The following is a 19,329-nucleotide window of genomic DNA, read 5'->3' on the forward strand; positions in this document are numbered from 1 at the left end:
GCTGGCTTTTCTTGGGATTCCACAGGGAGTTGCGTTGGCTGTAGCGCTCTCATGGTTAAGGGAAGCAGAATTGGCAAATGGCAACTAAGTCTCTCTATAAGCGCTCAAGTGGATTCCTGCCATACTAAATTACAAATAACAAATACAAATGGTGGAGGATGAAAGAGACAAAGTTTCCATAAAACCCACCCACTGGGTCTATGAGCCCAACACTATGCAAGTACATCATATCCATTTACCATGGTTTACTATGCTTTACCATACATCTCTAGGCTTTACAATGTATACGTATGCTTTCTTTATGCATTATTACAATTTGCCATGTTTGTACTATGGGAAATATGTATAAGGGATACTAGTGTAACTTGGTAAGAAAACACCTTTCTCGATGTGTATCTGTTGTATCAAAATTAAAATAAATTATTTGATTGTGTTTTAGGTGATGAAGGAAGATCTTGAGCATATCCAGGCAGCCACTACAGAGCCAGAACACTACTACGACAGGGGTCTGTGAAGGCCTTAGACAGTACCTTCCAGCAACCTGGGCTTTCTATCTGTTACACATTGCACAGTGTAATAGCACTTGTGTGTAATATGAATAGGCAAGAATATACTGTTTACTTACATTGCAGTCTTCGGATATCATGGAATATTAAATAAATATGTGAAACACTTTTATAAAGTGATATAAAACAGAAAATGACCTACAGAAAGTAATATAAATCAATATTCGATTTAGTGTATGAACTGTATTATTGTGTTTATGTGGCTTCTTATTTTCTGGATTATAAAGACCTAATGCTTGAGATATTGGCTTCAGAATCGGTACACGATTGCATTCTATAATTTTCTAGGTCAAACTCGATTGTGGCCATCATCAGACATATCTCGGAATCATTTTCTATTTGCAGAGTTATTAAACACTGCATGCTAAATGTGTTGGTGTCCCTGACCCCTGACCCCTGACCTTGCTACACAGCTGTATTTTATGATTTTCAAGTAAAAAATGACCAGTTTCATTACACATTGTTTTAACCTTGTATGAATAAAGAGCACAAGCTTTTTACATGTTAACAAACCATTCAATTAGATGCACCATTCCTCTTCCATCAGTTAGAAATAAACAGAGCAGCTTACAGATTTACAGGTAGCAGATTTTTACATCAAACCATTCTTCTTAGGGGACATTCCGGTTTAATGCAATCCACAGTGATTCCGCAGTGCTGTAAAATGGGTGACCAATTCAACCCTGCCTCAAGGTAATTAAGTTTGTAGTCTCAGTCTAGCCCCAGTTGACATTAGTATATTCCACATCACAAAACCATGACATCATTCAGACAGTTTGCTTGTGAGAAGACAGAACAACAGGGTCAGGACCGAGGTAAGCTGTTGTGAAAACACCAAAAAAAGCAAGTCTGATTTGAGTGCTTTTTATTTGGCACAGTTACTGGATGTATAGACAATAGTTCAACAACACACATATCCTTGGTTTTGGATATATACAGAACAAATTCAAGATGGCACAAACACTGTATCTCGCTTGGATTTCATCCAAGCACAGTTTAATTAATTAGCTGCCATTTGAGAATAAACAAATCACAAAACATTGTTAGTGCTGGTATGCAAGTTATAAAAGTTGATTAATAATGCAGAACTGAGCATTATAGATTTTTGTACACATCCTTAACTTTCTCTTATGAACAAATATTGCACTTCAGAGTAAATACCCAGATGCAGGAAATGTTTTTAGTTCTTGATAAGTTTGTGTTGAGTAGCGCAGGTTCTGACTGAATTCAGGAGCTGCTCTTCTGTTCGAGTTGTCTGCCATAGACGCATGTAATGTTGGATAGTTCAGCCAAAGTGTCTAAGCACCAGCACCACCTAGTGCACAGCAGTGTATTGGCAGCTAAACAAAAGAAAATGTAATCAAAGATCACAAGATGGTGCTTGCTCACAATTCTTTAAAGATACTTAGACTAAGTTTGTCTTTGTAATCCTGTCGACATATATCTATGACAGGCAACTAAAACTGAAGAGCAGCTCCTGAACTCAGAAAAAAGCACGTTAAAGTAATTGTAGCTAATAAAATAATTCCACAAATCTTAGCCATTTTGCGCTTCCATTAGCTACATATGTCTCAAATGTGAAGTTTTAAAAGAACCCCATGTTATAGCACACATGTATTTTTATTTTAAAACATGCTATCTGGCACTACTTAATGGAATGCCTTATTCAGGGTTTGCTGTTTGCAACTGTACTCTCTGGGTCACTTCACCTCAGCAGTGTCTTCTGGGTCGAAGCCTGTTACTGGCTGAAAGCATGTCAGTCAACAGGGGAAGCAGTTGACTGGCTATTGACAGGAAACAAGTCAATGAAGGGGTGGGGACAATTCCATTCTCCAGGTGAATCTGTCCGACAGGAAGAGACATGAACTGTAAAGAAAACACTGAGAATGACTTCTAGTCAAAATGGAAGTAAAACTAAGAGGCTTATAAAATATATCTGCTTTGTACAGATGTGACCAATAGTTTTGCATAACATTATAGAATTAACTAATTTTGCCTCAAAGTCAAATGAATCCTGCTGAATAATGTTATGTTAACATATTGAATTGCATACCGCGTTGTAGTTTTCCATATACTAAATGAAAAACTGACAAATTTAAAAAATGTGACATTTCGAAATCTAACATGAAATACACTTTGTAGTTTCTTTGACTACACTATGTAAAATAAAAGATCTAAATGATGTTCCTATAGTTTTTTTTTAAATTATTATTATGTCTCAATTCTAAACTTTTAGGTGATGCTAAACTTTTGACCATAGCTGTATGTAGGCCCACTTGGGTCATTTTGCTCACTTAAAGGTAATTAATCCTAATTTGCTTCCATTTTTGTGAGCACCATCTTTATACAACTTCAGTGTTCAGTATGTTGTTTACTATTATGAGATGTGAGAACAATTTAAAGATGACATTGTTTAATTCTAAAAGTTGTTAACATAGGCTTGTAAACCACAATATATTTAAATATATAAACCCAGCATGAAACATATTCAGTTTCTGTAAAGGGTCATGTCATCACAGTGGTTGGTTTACTGTGGTTTTTGTTGACCAACCAGTTTTTATTTGAAATTGTGGAACAGAAGATGAAAGGATCACGTGACAGACTCATTTTTAATACTGAAAAACAATGTATTTCAACAGTCCTGCTGATGGAGCCTGATATTCAACCAATGTGAAACTAACATAAAACACACATAGTGAGTTTGCTCCAGTACAAATATTGTTACATTAATTTTTCTAATAGAAAGCACAGCCAGTTATTAAGTTACTGCTGGGACTGACTGCAAGGTAAAGTACACATACATTTACAGGTTTAAATTTAGTAAAATTCACTATTCTAAATGCTAATGCTGAAGTTGTCAGACTACGATTTAAATTACATTATTAGCACTAGGCACAGTATTGTTTGTTATTATTATTATTATTATTATTTTTTTTTTTAATACAGCACAATATATTCAAAGGTGCTGTTGCATCCTTGGTAGATAACCACATCCTGTGCTGCAGGTCAGACATAATCCAACTGTCCAACTCTACTTAGAGCACAGGAAATAGTGGTTTAGATTTTTATTTTACGTCGTTGCATTTAAAAACAAGACCAGAAGAAGCACAAAAGACTGGGGGGAGGGGGGCGGGGGGGAGTGGGCAGTGGCAATGTTACTAGAGCTAATAAGAGGGTGAGGATTAATAGAATACTTAAGGACTCTGGACACATTTAAAAGGCAATTTCTGCAGGAAGGACATTTTCATGTATCATTGCATTATAAAAACAAAATACAAAAAAATAAACGTATATCTATATAAATTCCTCTACTCTCTTAACAAATATCTTGTATTAGATCCCAAAGCTGGTTAAAGAAAGCAGGTAAATACACCAAAATTAAAAAGTTATATATATATATACAGTGCCTTGCGAAAGTATTCGGCCCCCTTGAACTTTGCGACCTTTTGCCACATTTCAGGCTTCAAACATAAAGATATGAAACTGTAATTTTTTGTGAAGAATCAACAACAAGTGGGACACAATCATGAAGTGGAACGAAATTTATTGGATATTTCAAACTTTTTTAACAAATAAAAAACTGAAAAATTGGGCGTGCAAAATTATTCAGCCCCTTTACTTTCAGTGCAGCAAACTCTCTCCAGAAGTTCAGTGAGGATCTCTGAATGATCCAATGTTGACCTAAATGACTAATGATGATAAATAGAATCCACCTGTGTGTAATCAAGTCTCCGTATAAATGCACCTGCACTGTGATAGTCTCAGAGGTCCGTTTAAAGCGCAGAGAGCATCATGAAGAACAAGGAACACACCAGGCAGGTCCGAGATACTGTTGTGGAGAAGTTTAAAGCCGGATTTGGATACAAAAAGATTTCCCAAGCTTTAAACATCCCAAGGAGCACTGTGCAAGCGATAATATTGAAATGGAAGGAGTATCAGACCACTGCAAATCTACCAAGACCTGGCCGTCCCTCTAAACTTTCAGCTCATACAAGGAGAAGACTGATCAGAGATGCAGCCAAGAGGCCCATGATCACTCTGGATGAACTGCAGAGATCTACAGCTGAGGTGGGAGACTCTGTCCATAGGACAACAATCAGTCATATACTGCACAAATCTGGCCTTTATGGAAGAGTGGCAAGAAGAAAGCCATTTCTTAAAGATATCCATAAAAAGTGTCGTTTACAGTTTGCCACAAGCCACCTGGGAGACACACCAAACATGTGGAAGAAGGTGCTCTGGTCAGATGAAACCAAAATCGAACTTTTTGGCAACAATGCAAAACATTATGTTTGGCGTAAAAGCAACACAGCTCATCACCCTGAACACACCATCCCCACTGTCAAACATGGTGGTGGCAGCATCATGGTTTGGGCCTGCTTTTCTTCAGCAGGGACAGGGAAGATGGTTAAAATTGATGGGAAGATGGATGGAGCCAAATACAGGACCATTCTGGAAGAAAACCTGATGGAGTCTGCAAAAGACCTGAGACTGGGACGGAGATTTGTCTTCCAACAAGACAATGATCCAAAACATAAAGCAAAATCTACAATGGAATGGTTCACAAATAAACATACCCAGGTGTTAGAATGGCCAAGTCAAAGTCCAGACCTGAATCCAATCGAGAATCTGTGGAAAGAACTGAAAACTGCTGTTCACAAATGCTCTCCATCCAACCTCACTGAGCTCGAGCTGTTTTGCAAGGAGGAATGGGCAAAAATTTCAGTCTCTCGATGTGCAAAACTGATAGAGACATACCCCAAGCGACTTACAGCTGTAATCGCAGCAAAAGGTGGCGCTACAAAGTATTAACTTAAGGGGGCTGAATAATTTTGCACGCCCAATTTTTCAGTTTTTTATTTGTTAAAAAAGTTTGAAATATCCAATAAATTTCGTTCCACTTCATGATTGTGTCCCACTTGTTGATTCTTCACAAAAAATTACAGTTTCATATCTTTATGTTTGAAGCCTGAAATGTGGCAAAAGGTCGCAAAGTTCAAGGGGGCCGAATACTTTCGCAAGGCACTGTATATATATTTTAGGAATGATTTGGACTAACTGCATTTACACATTCAAAGCGGCTTCCTGGTACATAACCACTTCCTGTTCTGCTGGTCACAATCACTCTAGAGGTCTAACCGCAATTATAACACAAAAGACAATGACTTGTAGTTGAAATACTGGCTAATGTTGAATCTAAATGTATTTTTATTAGTACTGTATAACTACAATCGGACCAGGGGCCCACAGCAAGTTATTAGGCTAGCGAACAGTAGTTGAATCCTGGCGCACCCTTTTTTGATGCGCAACGGCACATTTTCTGAGGTGTATAAAACTTCTTGGTTACAGATAGGAATAACATTTTGGCTCTTAGTAGTTTCTGGCTAGTTTTTTTCTGCTAAAATGATTTTATTCCTCTCTGAAAAGTTGGTTCAAAACAGGGCCATTATCTATAGCGTTGTATTTGAATCCTAAAGAACCTGGGTTATCACTTCTGGAAAGACTTCACCCAACATTCCTTGCTCTGAACCAAGGATTTCAGACAGTATGCAGCGACAACAAAAAAAACTCTTTCTACACTATAGGAAGTGCAAAGACAAATGTTCAAAGAGAAATAAAACAAGAGTACTATAATAATTGCAGGAAGGTGAGCAGTTATATTGCTGTTCAGTTTTGTTTCTGGCTAGGTTTAAAATACCATGCATATTATTGTATTCCTTCTTGAAATTTTGCTTTCACACATCCAAATAGGGCCAGGTGTTGGAACAATGATTGATTATCGTTTTATTATTTTGGTGATGACCGATATTGTCAACACTCGTGTTAAAAGGATCAGCTCCACTGCTACCAAGACGTTTTGTTTCTCTCTCTTCTTCACAAAGATATGCTGGGGGGTTGTTAAATCCTACGTAATCAGTCTGGGCATCAGAAAATTACTTTAATTCTGCCCCCACCGCATTGTGAAAAGCAGATAGAGAAAGAAAAGAGAGTGAGTGAGTGAGTGAGAATAATGAGAGTTAATACACGACAGTAGAACCTGTCCTATCCAATTGAATCTGTTCCAGGGCTGCATCGGATGTGAAAATATTGGATCTTAGAGGGTGTCCTTATGCTACATTGTAGTTGCTTTATCAATGTTGGGCCATCTAAAACACCAAAGTACAGTACTGCTCGCATACTATACAAAGAGAATCTGTGAAAATTACTGCAAAATAAAGCACTGTAACACAGTGTTTGGCAATTTACAAAAAAATCATTCCAGAAACAGTTCTTTCCACACGCACACAGACTGGCTTTGGAGGTAAAACGGTGAAGTAATTATATTAATCTCTTGCTTTCTTTTATTTAACATGGTTAAATTGGGCAGTCTGTTTTATGTGAAGTTAAGTGACTGTACGTAAAAAGTTTATTTTTCATTTATGTTTTAATCTGCAGCTGAATCCACTCTATCCTTCTAAAAGCTGAATTTACTGTTTTAGACCCATAATAAAATGTGCATTGATCAGTTTCCATCTGTACCATTCGGTTGGTAGCAGCATGTGTAAATGCCACGTACCAGGGGTCCATTATTTAATAGAGGGTACCTATCTCTTAATGGATCGGATATGATAGGTTCTACTGTATTTATGATTATCGTGATCATTTTTAACTGATAATTGATAATTATCGTCCAACCCTAACTGGACCTTTATATATTCATGATGATAGACAAAAATGAGCATGTTCCTGATAGTTATGAGCCGAGATTCAAGTGCGTTATTGATCGACCTTGGCCGGTTCCTGCTGTGGAGCGTCAGATTTTGAGCATCTGCTCCGCGGCAGCGAGATGGTACAGGAAGTTCTCTGTCGCCGGGGGGAAGCGCCGCTGCTGCAGCATCTCCAGAGTGATTTTGGAGTTCTCGTTCTCCGTAGTTTCCGCTAGAGACGCCAAACTGTTCAAAATCTCTCTTGTCTTTATCGAGATATCCTGCGACAATAGAAATGAGATGAAATGTCAGACATACAGCGAGGGTGAGTTTGGGTCCCACAGTTTTAATAAGCTGTTTCAGGATCTTTGTGTACAGAAAGAAATATACCAAGTCCAATCAAATTAATGAAAAAATAAATATTATATCAAACTAAACAAAACTAGAAAACTCAATGTTTCAAATTTCAGCACAATTGACATGCATTATAAAATGTAAAGGTGACATACAGACAATCGGACAGACAGACAGACACACGCAATAACTTGTGTTAAAGACGATCCTTAGCAACTTTCACAGGTTATCGTGATACACTCAATAAACTGTGCGTACCCCAATTGGTCAGGCAGTTCTCTAGATAGATAAGAACATAAGAATGTTTACAAACGAGAGGAGGCCATTCGGTCCATCTTGCTCGTTTGGTTGTTAGTAGCTTATTTATCCCAGAATCTCATCAAGCAGCTTCTTGAAGGATCCCACGGTGTCAGCTTCAACAACATTACTGGGGAGTTGGTTCCAGACCCTCACAATTCTCTGTGTAAAAAAGTGCCTCCTATTTTCTGTTCTGAATGCCCCTTTATCTAATCTCCATTTGTGACCCCGGGTCCTTGTTTCTTTTTTCAGGTCGAAAATTCAATTCAATTCTTTAAGTCTGCATATGACATGCCTTTTAAACCCGTAATAATTCTGGTCGCTCTTCTTTGCACTCTTTCTAGAGCAGCAATATGCTTTTGTAGCAAGGTGACCAGAACTGAACACAATATTCTAGATGAGGTCTTACTAATCCATTGTAAAGTTTTAACATTACTTCCCTTGACTTAAATTCAACACTTCACAATATATCTGAGCATCTTGTTGGCCTTTTTTTATAGCTTCCCCACATTGTCTAGATGAAGACATTTCTGAGTCAATATAAACTCCTAGGTCTTTTTCATAGATTCCTTCTTCAATTTCAGTATCTCCCATATGATATTTATAATGCACATTTTTATTGCCGGAGTGCAGTACCTTACAATTTTCTCTATTAAACGTCATTTGCCATATGTCTGCCCAGTTCTGAATGTTGTCTAGATCATTTTGAATGACCTTTGCTGCTGCAACAATGTTTGCCACTCCTCCTATTTTTGTGTCGTCTGCAAATTTAACAAGTTTGCTTACTCTATCAGAATCTAAGTCATTAATGTAGATTAGGAATAGCAGAGGACCTCATACTGATCCCTGTGGTACACCACTGGTTACCTCGCTCCATTTTGAGGTTTCTCCTCTAATCAGTACTTTCTGTTTTCTACATGTTAACCACTCCCTAATCCATGTGCATGCATTTCCTTGAATCCCTACTGCATTGAGTTTGAGAATTAATCCTTTATGCGGGACTTTGTCAAAAGCTTTCTGGAAATCTAAATAAACCATGTCATATGCTTTGCAGTTATCCATTGTCAATGTTGCATCCTCAAAAAAGTCAAGCAGGTTAGTTAGACACGATTTCCCTTTCCTAAAACCATGCTGACTGTCTCCCAGGATACTGTTACCATATAGGTCATTTTCCATTTTGGAAAATATGCAAAACTGTGGTTCTCTAAATATACCCAACCTCCACTATATCGCCCAGAATGTGACAATAACCAAGAGAAGAATAATCGAGAGAAAACAAGTGAAATAAACCCTGATTCGGCTAACCCCCAATCCCTAACATTTCTAGCTACCTGCGAGTCCAGGGCACAGAGCTGCTGTGATGTCAGGTAAATAATAATAATAATAATAATAATAATAATAATAATAATAATAATAATATCTTTATTTTTATATAGTGCCTTTCATAGTGGACCAACATCACAAAGCGCTTTACAGAGGTAGGCTATGAACTGTGCATTATATGCAGAGTCACTTACAATAGGACACTGATTGAACATCACATCCGCAGGATGGAGCACAAGGAGGTTAAGTGACTTGCTCAGTGTCACACAGTGAGTCAGTGGCAGAGGTGGGATTTGAACTGGGGACCTTCTGGTTACAAGCCCTGGACTTTAACCACTGGACCACACTGCCTTGAAAATGATGTGCTCTCCCTTCTCTCTCCTTCCAAAACTGTTCCTTCTCCCCCTTTAAAGGTTCTCTCCAACAAACCATCCCAAAACCTCCCCCCCTTGTATAGGCCTCAGGTACAGCCCTTCTTTACTGTCCTGCCCACTGCTAAGCTTTGCTTTAATTCAACTGTGTGTTCGATCATTCTAACAGGTGCACTGATAAGCACCACTTTAAAACAATGACCTCAATATACCTCGGTAACGTGTTTATTTTGCATTGAGAGAATGTTTATTGAAGGGCTTGTTGGTTACAATAAGTTATAATCATTACATTATGCATTATGTTTAGCCCATTGGACATGTATCTAAACTGGACACACCAATTAGGATTATGAAAATAACTTGAAATGAGAATGCCCTTTTCTCCGATTTTCCCGTAAGCTCGCTCTCTTTGCTTAGAATTACCTTAATAACCTGACTGTCAGATCTCTCCGGGTCTTCGGCAGACTGAATGATGAGCTGTCCAACATCCTTGTGCAGTTTACCCATCGTCATTGCCTCTATCAGAGAGAAGGGAGAATACAAACACACAATCAAACACACTGCATCTCTCAATACCTACTAAGCACCATTACGACAATGGTAAATACAAAGCAGTCCATCATGAAACCAGTCTGCACTTTGCATCTGCAGTTTACAGTCCAATCTGCTACTGGTAACTAAAACACATTGCTGGAGTTTTCATTTTCCCGTGTTAGATTTTAGGGTCCATGTTTGCATTGATTGTGTCTCTTACATGGTAACTGCCTTGAAATTGTTCCCCAAACCTTTACCATACAATCCTAGCCTTCTATAAACCTTCTGCATAGCATGAAGATATAATCCATTAGACTGCAAACTGTTTAGACATTTTACAAATATTTATACGATTATGAATAATTTTAATTTCATTTTAATAATTGGATTTTCAGATTGCAGGCTAACCTGGTCCCAATTTGAATCTGGATCATTTATTTCTGTTGCAGACGGAAACAAACAAGACTGACTTCAAAAAGATTTCAAATCATGTCGTATATGGAAACTGGACCTAAAAAAAGTTGCAATTAAGGAAAATTTCAAATATGATATGTCAGCTTATGAATTACCATGACTAAATGAGTGAAAGAAACAAGAGATTTAATGTATGTAGGAACAAATATGCACAAACCTTTTGCGTGCGGTGACACTGTGATTTCACTGTCCTGCAGATTCACATACACATCGTAGAGGTCTGATCTGCTGCTGACTTCAGGGTCTGTGAACCCGGCTACGTAACCTGCAGGGTAATTTTAACACCCATGAAAATCACAGATCATTTCTCTCACTGCGTTATAGTGGTTCTAGATTGTGCTTCTCTAATATTGAGGTATAATATGTTTGCTTTGAGCTTGTCTGAAGAATTCTAACTGCTGGCACTGAGCACTTCCATTCAATCCATGTGATCGTTCAACTGGCCCAACCTACTCTACATACTGTATATTGTTAGGGTGACAAAGTCTGTTCAGTCCTGGGCAGTTAGAATGTTCTCCTAAAAACGTGCCAATAACAAGGGACATGAAATCAACAGTTTTCTCTGTGTTTTAATGAAGAACCAGCTCCAAACAAATAACTGACTACAAAGGGTGAGTGGTTGATTATTTGATTTTGATGCCCTCTCAAAAACAAACACAGAAGGAGAACTTGTTGCATGCTGGCTGCTTGGGTCTTGCATACAGTACCTGTGCAAACCTTTAAGCTGTGCAGTTCATTGTCGTTTAAATGTACATAAGGATGCAGTATCGACCAGTCCTTCCTGTGCCATACCAGCGCTGGGAGAGTCCTGAAACACACAGCAACAAAACAGGGGACATAAGAGTCGGGACATGTCTACAGTGCACCAGGTTGTAACATCTTCATGCTGCACAGGAAGTGAACTTATAGTGTTGTGAGAACATAAATGAACTTCACCTTAGTCACAGGGAAAATAAAGAAGTCTGGGCAATAAAAAGATTAAGAGCAAAACAAAAAAGGAACCTGCCTCACCCCTGTGTGTATTTCATGCTTATACATTGCGTGTGGTGTATTAATGTTGGTGTATATGTATTGGTGCATGGAATATAAATTGGTCTGTGTAGCAGGAGCGATTTAAAATATACAGTGGTATTTAGGCACAGGGATTGCACAATCACTTCACGTGCAGATAAAGTATGTAATAGTATGTGAGCACGGGACTGCACAAATTAGTTCACGTGCCGAGATTCAAGTGAATGATTAATTAGTAAATGAATCTCGGCACAGCTGTATATATAGAGGCATGAAGCACTCACTCAGGGTTGTGTGGTCAGGGAGAAAGATAATTAAAATAATAGCAATTGCTACTTTGTGCTGGAGGACCAGCACGGTACTTGTTTGTTGAGTGTTTGTCCCTGTTTGTTTAGTTGGTGTCAGTTTTGTGTTCGTGATTTGTTTTGGGTTCAATCTTTTATTTTGCTCGGTGAGCTTTATTTTTGTCAAACCTTTTCATTTTGTTTATTTAATAAAAGCGGCCCAGCACCATCATTCACCACTCATGCGCAGCGCATTCATTCACCACTCATCCGCAGTATTTGTGTTTGTCTTCCGGGTCTGATGTCACCACCGCTCAAGCCAGCTTGCCACAATAGGTATGGTTAAAACTCTACACTTTTATCTCAAAACTGTAAATAAATAGTTTTGCACTGTACTTTATTACCAAACACATTAATAAAGTTACCACTTTAATTTAGCCTTAATTTGAATATCATGGTTGCTTTCCTGTGTTATTTTGTCCTCAACAAATTTCTGACAAATCAGAACTCAGTGTTGGAATTGTTTCAAAAACATTGCTAAACAAAATGATAGACATTTTTAAGTACGTCTTGCCAAACCGCTCAATGGCCATATTCACTTTTAGGACTATTTTTAACATGTTTATAAACACTCAAAAACAGTCTTTAAAGTGGTGAATAGGACCATATATTATTGCAGTTTCTGGACCGAGGCTGTGCAGATAAAAATGTCACTGAGAGACAACTAAAGGTTGAAGGTTGAGGTACACAGAATCTCAAAGCTACCTTGTCATTTGTCTGTCATTCAAACAGCAGACACACAGGGTGTGAATAAGAGAGCAGCTGCTGTTACCTGGTGAACTCCTGGAGTGCTTCAATTCGGGGATGGTGAACCACGACTCTCTTCTTCAACATCAATGCAGTGTAGAGGATTATGGTCTCTATTCCAAACTGGGACACCACGTCTGAAATGAAAACTGTGTGGTCAGCACAGCACAGCACAGCACAGCACAACACAGCAGAACTGCAAAATGAAGTTACTACCTTTAATAGAGCCAGCTAGATAGGCCTTCCTGACATCATAGTCCCGAATGAGAAAGGAGCCGTTCTCTTCACTCTGACAGACCCCCTTGGTAAGAACAGCAATGTAGCTCTCCATCATCCTGACAGGGCTGCCATGCTTAATATACATCCTGCAACAACGGCACAAAACACAAGTTAGGCAGTTCCACGACTTGCAGGCCCGCCATTCACAGAGTTTAGATTCACTGTTTTTTTTTTTTTTTTTAATAAATAAACGTGATAGCCATGTTAATATACTGCTGTTGGTTTCCTGAAATGTGTTTTATCTATTAAAATGCACTTTAAAAGGGGTAACACTGTGCAGCCTACACAAAAATAACACAGTCAGTTTTGGCCTTGTTAGGTCTTACTGAAGACCTTAATACTAGCAAACCCCAAACTCAGCTAATTCTGACTTTGTTACTTGCAGAAGGAACCCCCTGTTTTTAACTGTTAAATTTGGATGCACGATATTTCTATGTATTAATCTAATTAACTTGTATACTGTATTTTTTCAGTAGCATTGTTGGAATATTTTCATGTATTTTTGGTTTGTTTTGTTATTGTTCTGTGGCATGTTTAAAAAACTAATACAAATTAATTTAAAAATGACATCAACATGCATAAGAGTACATGTAAACAATACAACATGTATGTGTGTCTGGAAAAGGCTTAAATGAGCCTTATAATGAACACACACCACCATATAAACAACTGGCATATGTGACATGCATATTTTTGACATTTCCACAAAATTCAAAAAGCTTCGCTATTTACACCCTTACTTATAATGGGCTTTTAATTCTTCATGATTCATAATTTATTAAATATATTGTGTGTACACAAGAAACAGGCATACCTGCAGAGCACTCTGCTAAAAGCTGCATACTTCTCAGGATTAAAGTCTTTTGCAGTAAGAACGATTGAAAAATGGGTTACCTGTAATAAACCAAATAGATCATATGTCATTTACTGAATATAATTAAAATATAAAATGTTGTTTTCATGATAGAACAGGATGAGATTCAAGAGGCACGCAGTTTTAAAACTGCATAATCGATGCAGGTGTAATAACCAATAAAAGGCTCTTTATTTCTCAATAACCTGCGCTAAAGAATGCCCTAGCCAAGTTTCTCTGACTAAATGTAAAAATGTAAGTCAGACCTTTGACCTTTTACGCCCCATCTTACACTCAATACCTTTGTTTCATCCCAATTGGACAAACAACTAGATATACTGTATGAATCTGTACTTGCAGAAAAACAGCTACCTAAACTACTGGACTGGGGCAAATATTCAAAGAAATACTGCTTGAAATGTAACTGGTGGCAAAAATAACCCTGTTTGTATTCGTTCATATTAAAGATTTTCGAATGACTGTATCAAAAAGATATGAGGCACCTACACCTCCTGTACAGAAGAGTGTTTCTCTTCTTTCTTTAAAAGGGTGGGGTACTAGCCCTTTATAATATGGTACAAACTCTACTTTTGTTTTCCAGCTAATTCACAATTAAAGAATATTTGAACATGAAACATCCACATTCATTCCAGCCCTACTAAACTATATCCCAGTTGCCGGGTATATGCATAGTAAATGCATAATAAATAAATCAATTTACAGACAAAAAGCATCAGTTATGATTAGGGGTGTATCGATTCATCATGCATCAATGCATCATGATCCTTTCTTTACATGATATATCGAATCGTAACAGAGGTATGTGGCGTTTGTATCGTGATAAAAGACCAAAAAAACAACCTAGCTCATTGTAGTTCACCAACTGGTTCTTGAATGAAGAATAAGTGTGTTTTATAGTTGGTATGAATAAATACTCTACCTAACTCATTAGATTTTTGTCTTTTAACATGTATCATGAATTGATCATTTGATTTTATTATACATCATACAAGTAGCCTGTCAAGATCAAAACATGTATCGTGATTCATATCATAATCGCGACCCGGATATTGGGATACGTACTGTATCATGACCCGGATATTGTGATACGTACTGTATCGTGATATAGCAATTAGGATACAAGCTTGATTTGGCACGTGGGGTAAAGAACTTGGACAATACCTCAGCGCCGGAGCCTGCCTACCTTCTTCAATGCAGCAGCATCCTGCCCCCCCACTGTGCTGATGTAATACCAGGTTCTTCTGAACTGGCCGAACACAAACGTGTGGAGGAGTTTGTTCTCGGCGGTCAGGCAGCATTTCCTGAGAAGCAGCTCCCGTAGCTCTGCACTGACTGAGGGGTAACACCACACCCACAGGGCATCCCCATTCGTGTCTTTCTCTAAGGCAGAAAGATGTTCACTGTGAGAATGTAAAGGAGCAGTGTGGCAGTGAAATGATTGTTACAGTGCAGCTGAAGACCTCATTTAGAATGTATTCTGTCCGAGCTACGAAACATAAGACACTGTCGGACAGGAGCAGAGTTGGAGTAAAATCTGTCTTTCAATTCCAATTCCTTTTTAAACTCAATTCCCAATCCTTTTTCATTCCAAGACGCCACTGATCATTGCAATTAGCAGTACAGTAGTCTCCACGTATAGGAATACCTCCTAAGAAAACACTTTGCCTAAGGGAACAGTGCTGAAACAGAATTTTACCATTGTAAATGCTCCAGCTAAACATTGCTTAAAAGAATACCTTCTTGGCACCGATAGGGATTCGTTCACAACGGATACAGTACTGTTTTGTAACCTGATAACTCATCACCATCAAACTTAAATTTAAATGGTTTAGTCTTTTCAAAAGTGACTTGTCATCGCGAGAGTGTCTTGAGGCACACTGACTGGCTTATTAAATCTTTCCCGAACTGCCGTACAAAATTGTTCGAGCTCTTGAAAAATACCTGAATCAGACACAAGCCACCAAGCAATTTGGTGTTTCCCGTTCTGGTGAGTTGCTTCACCATTCTGTTAAATAATGTGCATGTCTGGTATATTGCTGCTGCATTTCTTAACATGTGTAGTCGTGCTGTGTTAATTTAGTTTGACAGTTAGTTTATTAACGTTACTTTGTCCGTTATTTTATTATTATAGTTTTATAGTTTTTGACATACACTTGCTTATTGCTTTTCTTTTACTTATTCAGTTCATTTCATATGTTGATGCACGTGTGTCATGATAAGTAAAAGATATGTATTTATTTACTGATTGATTCATATTGTGTCTGGTGGCTAACTCCGTCTTAGACAACACTTTGGCTATAACAACACTTTGCTTGCCTCCTGAGGGGTGTTCTCTTAGCCAGACTACTGTATTCTGTTAAAATGAGCTTCTCACAGCGGTAACAAATTATTTAAATTGAAGTCACTGTTAAAATCAACTTCTCACAGTGGCAACAAATTACTTAAATTGAAGGCACTGTTAGTCAATTAAATTTGCTTCATATGAACAACCACAACAATTATTATGTCTCTAAAATATAAATTCCAGTTCCTTTGAAAGAATTGGAATTGAAAAACAGGAATTGACCCCAACCCTGGATCGAATTCCAGTTAGAATTCAAGGGGGAGAAAAACTACTGACTCTTGTATATATGCCTGACCAAGCAGTACCACTGGGGACAGGGAGCTTGTTGCCGGATAACTTCTCTTTCTCTCTAAATATCTTGATATCCCTGCCTAGAAAAACGTCTCCTCTTTAGAAATATGCAAGATTTCAATGTGCAGTTTCACCCACAAGTGCGGTGCTCTCTAAATATGATACTTACTACCAATGCGGAATGGCTGGGTTTTACTTTTTCTCTGCTTTTTACCCTCAAAAATAGGTTTCTGGCTCAGGCCCGCCAGGTACAACACTGCATTGAATAATGTACTATTCAGGAAAATCGTTTTTTGGGGGTTAAAAAATAAATAACAAATGCTCCACCCAGTCATTTAATTCAGCAGTGTTAGTAAATTAATCTTGTGTACTTGTAAGAGTGTCTTGAGGCACACTGACTGGCTTATTAAATCTTTCCCGAACTGCCGTACAAAATTGTTCTAGCTCTTGAAAAAACCTGAATCAGACACAAGCCACCAAGCAATTTGGTGTTTCCCAACAGACATTATTGTTACATTTAACTGTTGTAACAGTTCAAAAACTTCGTAAAATATTTTACATGAAATGATTGAACTAAAGACCTAAACACAGGCTTAATAATAACAACAATAATAATACGGAAGTTAGTAATACTTTGCTGCTACACAGTGCTGGTTCATAAACCAGTGCAATCATGTGACCAGAACAGCTAGGTTGACAATCGATTGGCAAAATTAAATATGCTGGCGCGTTTTTATTTATTTATTTAGTTTGTCATGGTAGGAGGTGACCGTTTCACGTTGCAGTTTTACTTTTCATACCAATTATTTCAGTGTACCTAAATATTTGTTGTAGTTAGTTTACTAGTCGTACAGTGTCAAAATAGACAGGATATGCCCGGTTAAAGAACTACATCTTCTTTGATATTGAGAATTAGAATAATAATGATAGAGTCAACGAAAACATCGACACAAAGCTCAACGTTAAATAAAATTATTTCAAAGATAAGTGATGACCATTTTATTAAGAACGTTCCTATTTTCTTACCGATCAGTCCGACACTTAGCATCAAATAAGCCTCTGCGGCAGCCATCTTTCTCCTCTAGAAATGTGTATTACTATGGTAGTAAATACGCTATTGAAAGAACGGCAAACACTCATTTTTTAAAATGATTTATTCAATGAAATTATAATTTATAAATAATGTGCTAAAAATCCGACCTTTTTTAAAACTTTAAACAACTCCGTGAACTAAATATTTTATTTTATTTTGTTTATCTTTAAGGATAGTGTAACAAAAAAAATAAAAAAACGCCCCTTTCAGAGTTATGAAAATGCAGTGTGTACAGTAGTTTGGATTGTTTCTGAACAAGGTGTATTCCACAAACTGCAGTGTGGTTTTAAATTGCCCGCTTGCCCTTCTGTATCTTCTCCAGTGCAATATTGTTGTTTTTGTACTGGTGACTGGAACTGAACAGAATATTGAGGATACGTTAAATCACTGCCTTGTCTACTCTGTGTAATTGATTGACTTTGCTGAAAGTATCCAAATGCAAATTGCTACATAATTAACACAAACACAGAGCTACGGATAAACATTGTTGCAAGAACCCTAATACAAATGCATTGTTACTGGCACTAATTAAATATTAATGTATCTACAATACTGCAGTATAATGTAAAATGTAAAATGCTACAGTACATATTGATTATTTGTAAAAGTCAATATAGGCATCCACGCCCCTCTCCTTCTGCCAGTAGAAGGCTAGTTCACAGTGACAGTGGCTAGTCCACAGTGACAGTGGCTAGTTCAGTGACAGTGGCTAGTTCACAGTGGCAGTGGCTAGTTCACAGTGACAGTTCAGTGACAGTGGCTAGTTCACAGTGACAGTGGCTAGTTCACAGTGACAGTGGCTAGTTCAGTGACAGTGGCTAGTTCAGTGACAGTGGCTAGTTCACAGTGGCAGTGGCTAGTTCAGTGACAGTGGCTAGTTCACAGTGGCAGTGGCTAGTTCACAGTGACAGTGGCTAGTTCACAGTGACAATGGCTAGTTCACATTGACAGTGGCTAGTTCACAGTGACAGTGGCTAGTTCAGTGACAGTGGCTAGTTAACAATGACAGTGGCTAGTTCAGTGACAGTGGCTAGTTCACAATGACAATGGCTAGTTCAGTGACAGTGGCTAGTTCACAGTGACAGTGGCTAGTTCACAGTGACAGTGACTAGTTCAGTGACAGTGGCTAGTTCACAGTGACAGTAGCTAGTTCAGTGACAGTGGCTAGTTCACAATGACAGTGGCTAGTTCAGTGACAGTAGCTAGTTCACAGTGGCAGTGGCTAGTTCACAGTGACAGTGGCTAGTTCACAGTGACAATGGCTAGTTCACAGTGACAGTGGCTAGTTCACAGTGACAGTGGCTAGTTCAGTGACAGTGGCTAGTTAACAATGACAGTGGCTAGTTCAGTGACAGTGGCTAGTTCACAATGACAATGGCTAGTTCAGTGACAGTGGCTAGTTCACAGTGACAGTGGCTAGTTCACAGTGACAGTGACTAGTTCAGTGACAGTGGCTAGTTCACAGTGACAGTGGCTAGTTCACAGTGGCAGTGGCTAGTTCAGTGACAGTAGCTAGTTCACAGTGACAGTGGCTAGTTCAGTAACAGTGGCTAGTTCAGTGACAGTAGCTAGTTCACAGTAACAGTGGCTAGTTCACAGTGACAGTGGCTAGTTCAGTGACAGTAGCTAGTTCAGTGACAGTGGCTAGTTCACAATGACAGTGACTAGTTCACAGTGACAGAGTGACCAAAAAAGCTTCAAGGAGGAAGAAAGCTTGTCTGCTGCTAATGCTGGTAACAGA

The 19,329-nt window shown here is 38.2% G+C and overlaps 1 protein-coding gene across 1 annotated transcript; it reads right to left on the reverse strand.

Moving 5' to 3' along the window:
- Window positions 1-1,414: 1,414 nt before the first annotated feature.
- dennd10 (DENN domain containing 10) lies at window positions 1,415-17,571 on the reverse strand. The gene is made up of 10 exons (XM_034030039.3): window positions 17,522-17,571; window positions 15,044-15,240; window positions 13,801-13,880; window positions 12,924-13,072; window positions 12,733-12,844; window positions 11,313-11,413; window positions 10,763-10,870; window positions 10,021-10,115; window positions 7,335-7,533; window positions 1,415-2,408 (listed from the first exon to the last, which is right to left on the reverse strand). The coding sequence occupies exons 1-9, from the start codon at window positions 17,565-17,567 to the stop codon at window positions 7,360-7,362; spliced, it is 1,062 nt and encodes a 353-aa protein (XP_033885930.1). The 5' UTR covers window positions 17,568-17,571; the 3' UTR covers window positions 1,415-2,408; window positions 7,335-7,359.
- Between the last annotated feature and the right edge of the window lie 1,758 nt (window positions 17,572-19,329).

The sequence above is a fragment of the Acipenser ruthenus genome, chromosome 13 (genome assembly GCF_902713425.1).
Source record: "Acipenser ruthenus chromosome 13, fAciRut3.2 maternal haplotype, whole genome shotgun sequence".
Classification (NCBI taxonomy): domain Eukaryota; kingdom Metazoa; phylum Chordata; class Actinopteri; order Acipenseriformes; family Acipenseridae; genus Acipenser; species Acipenser ruthenus.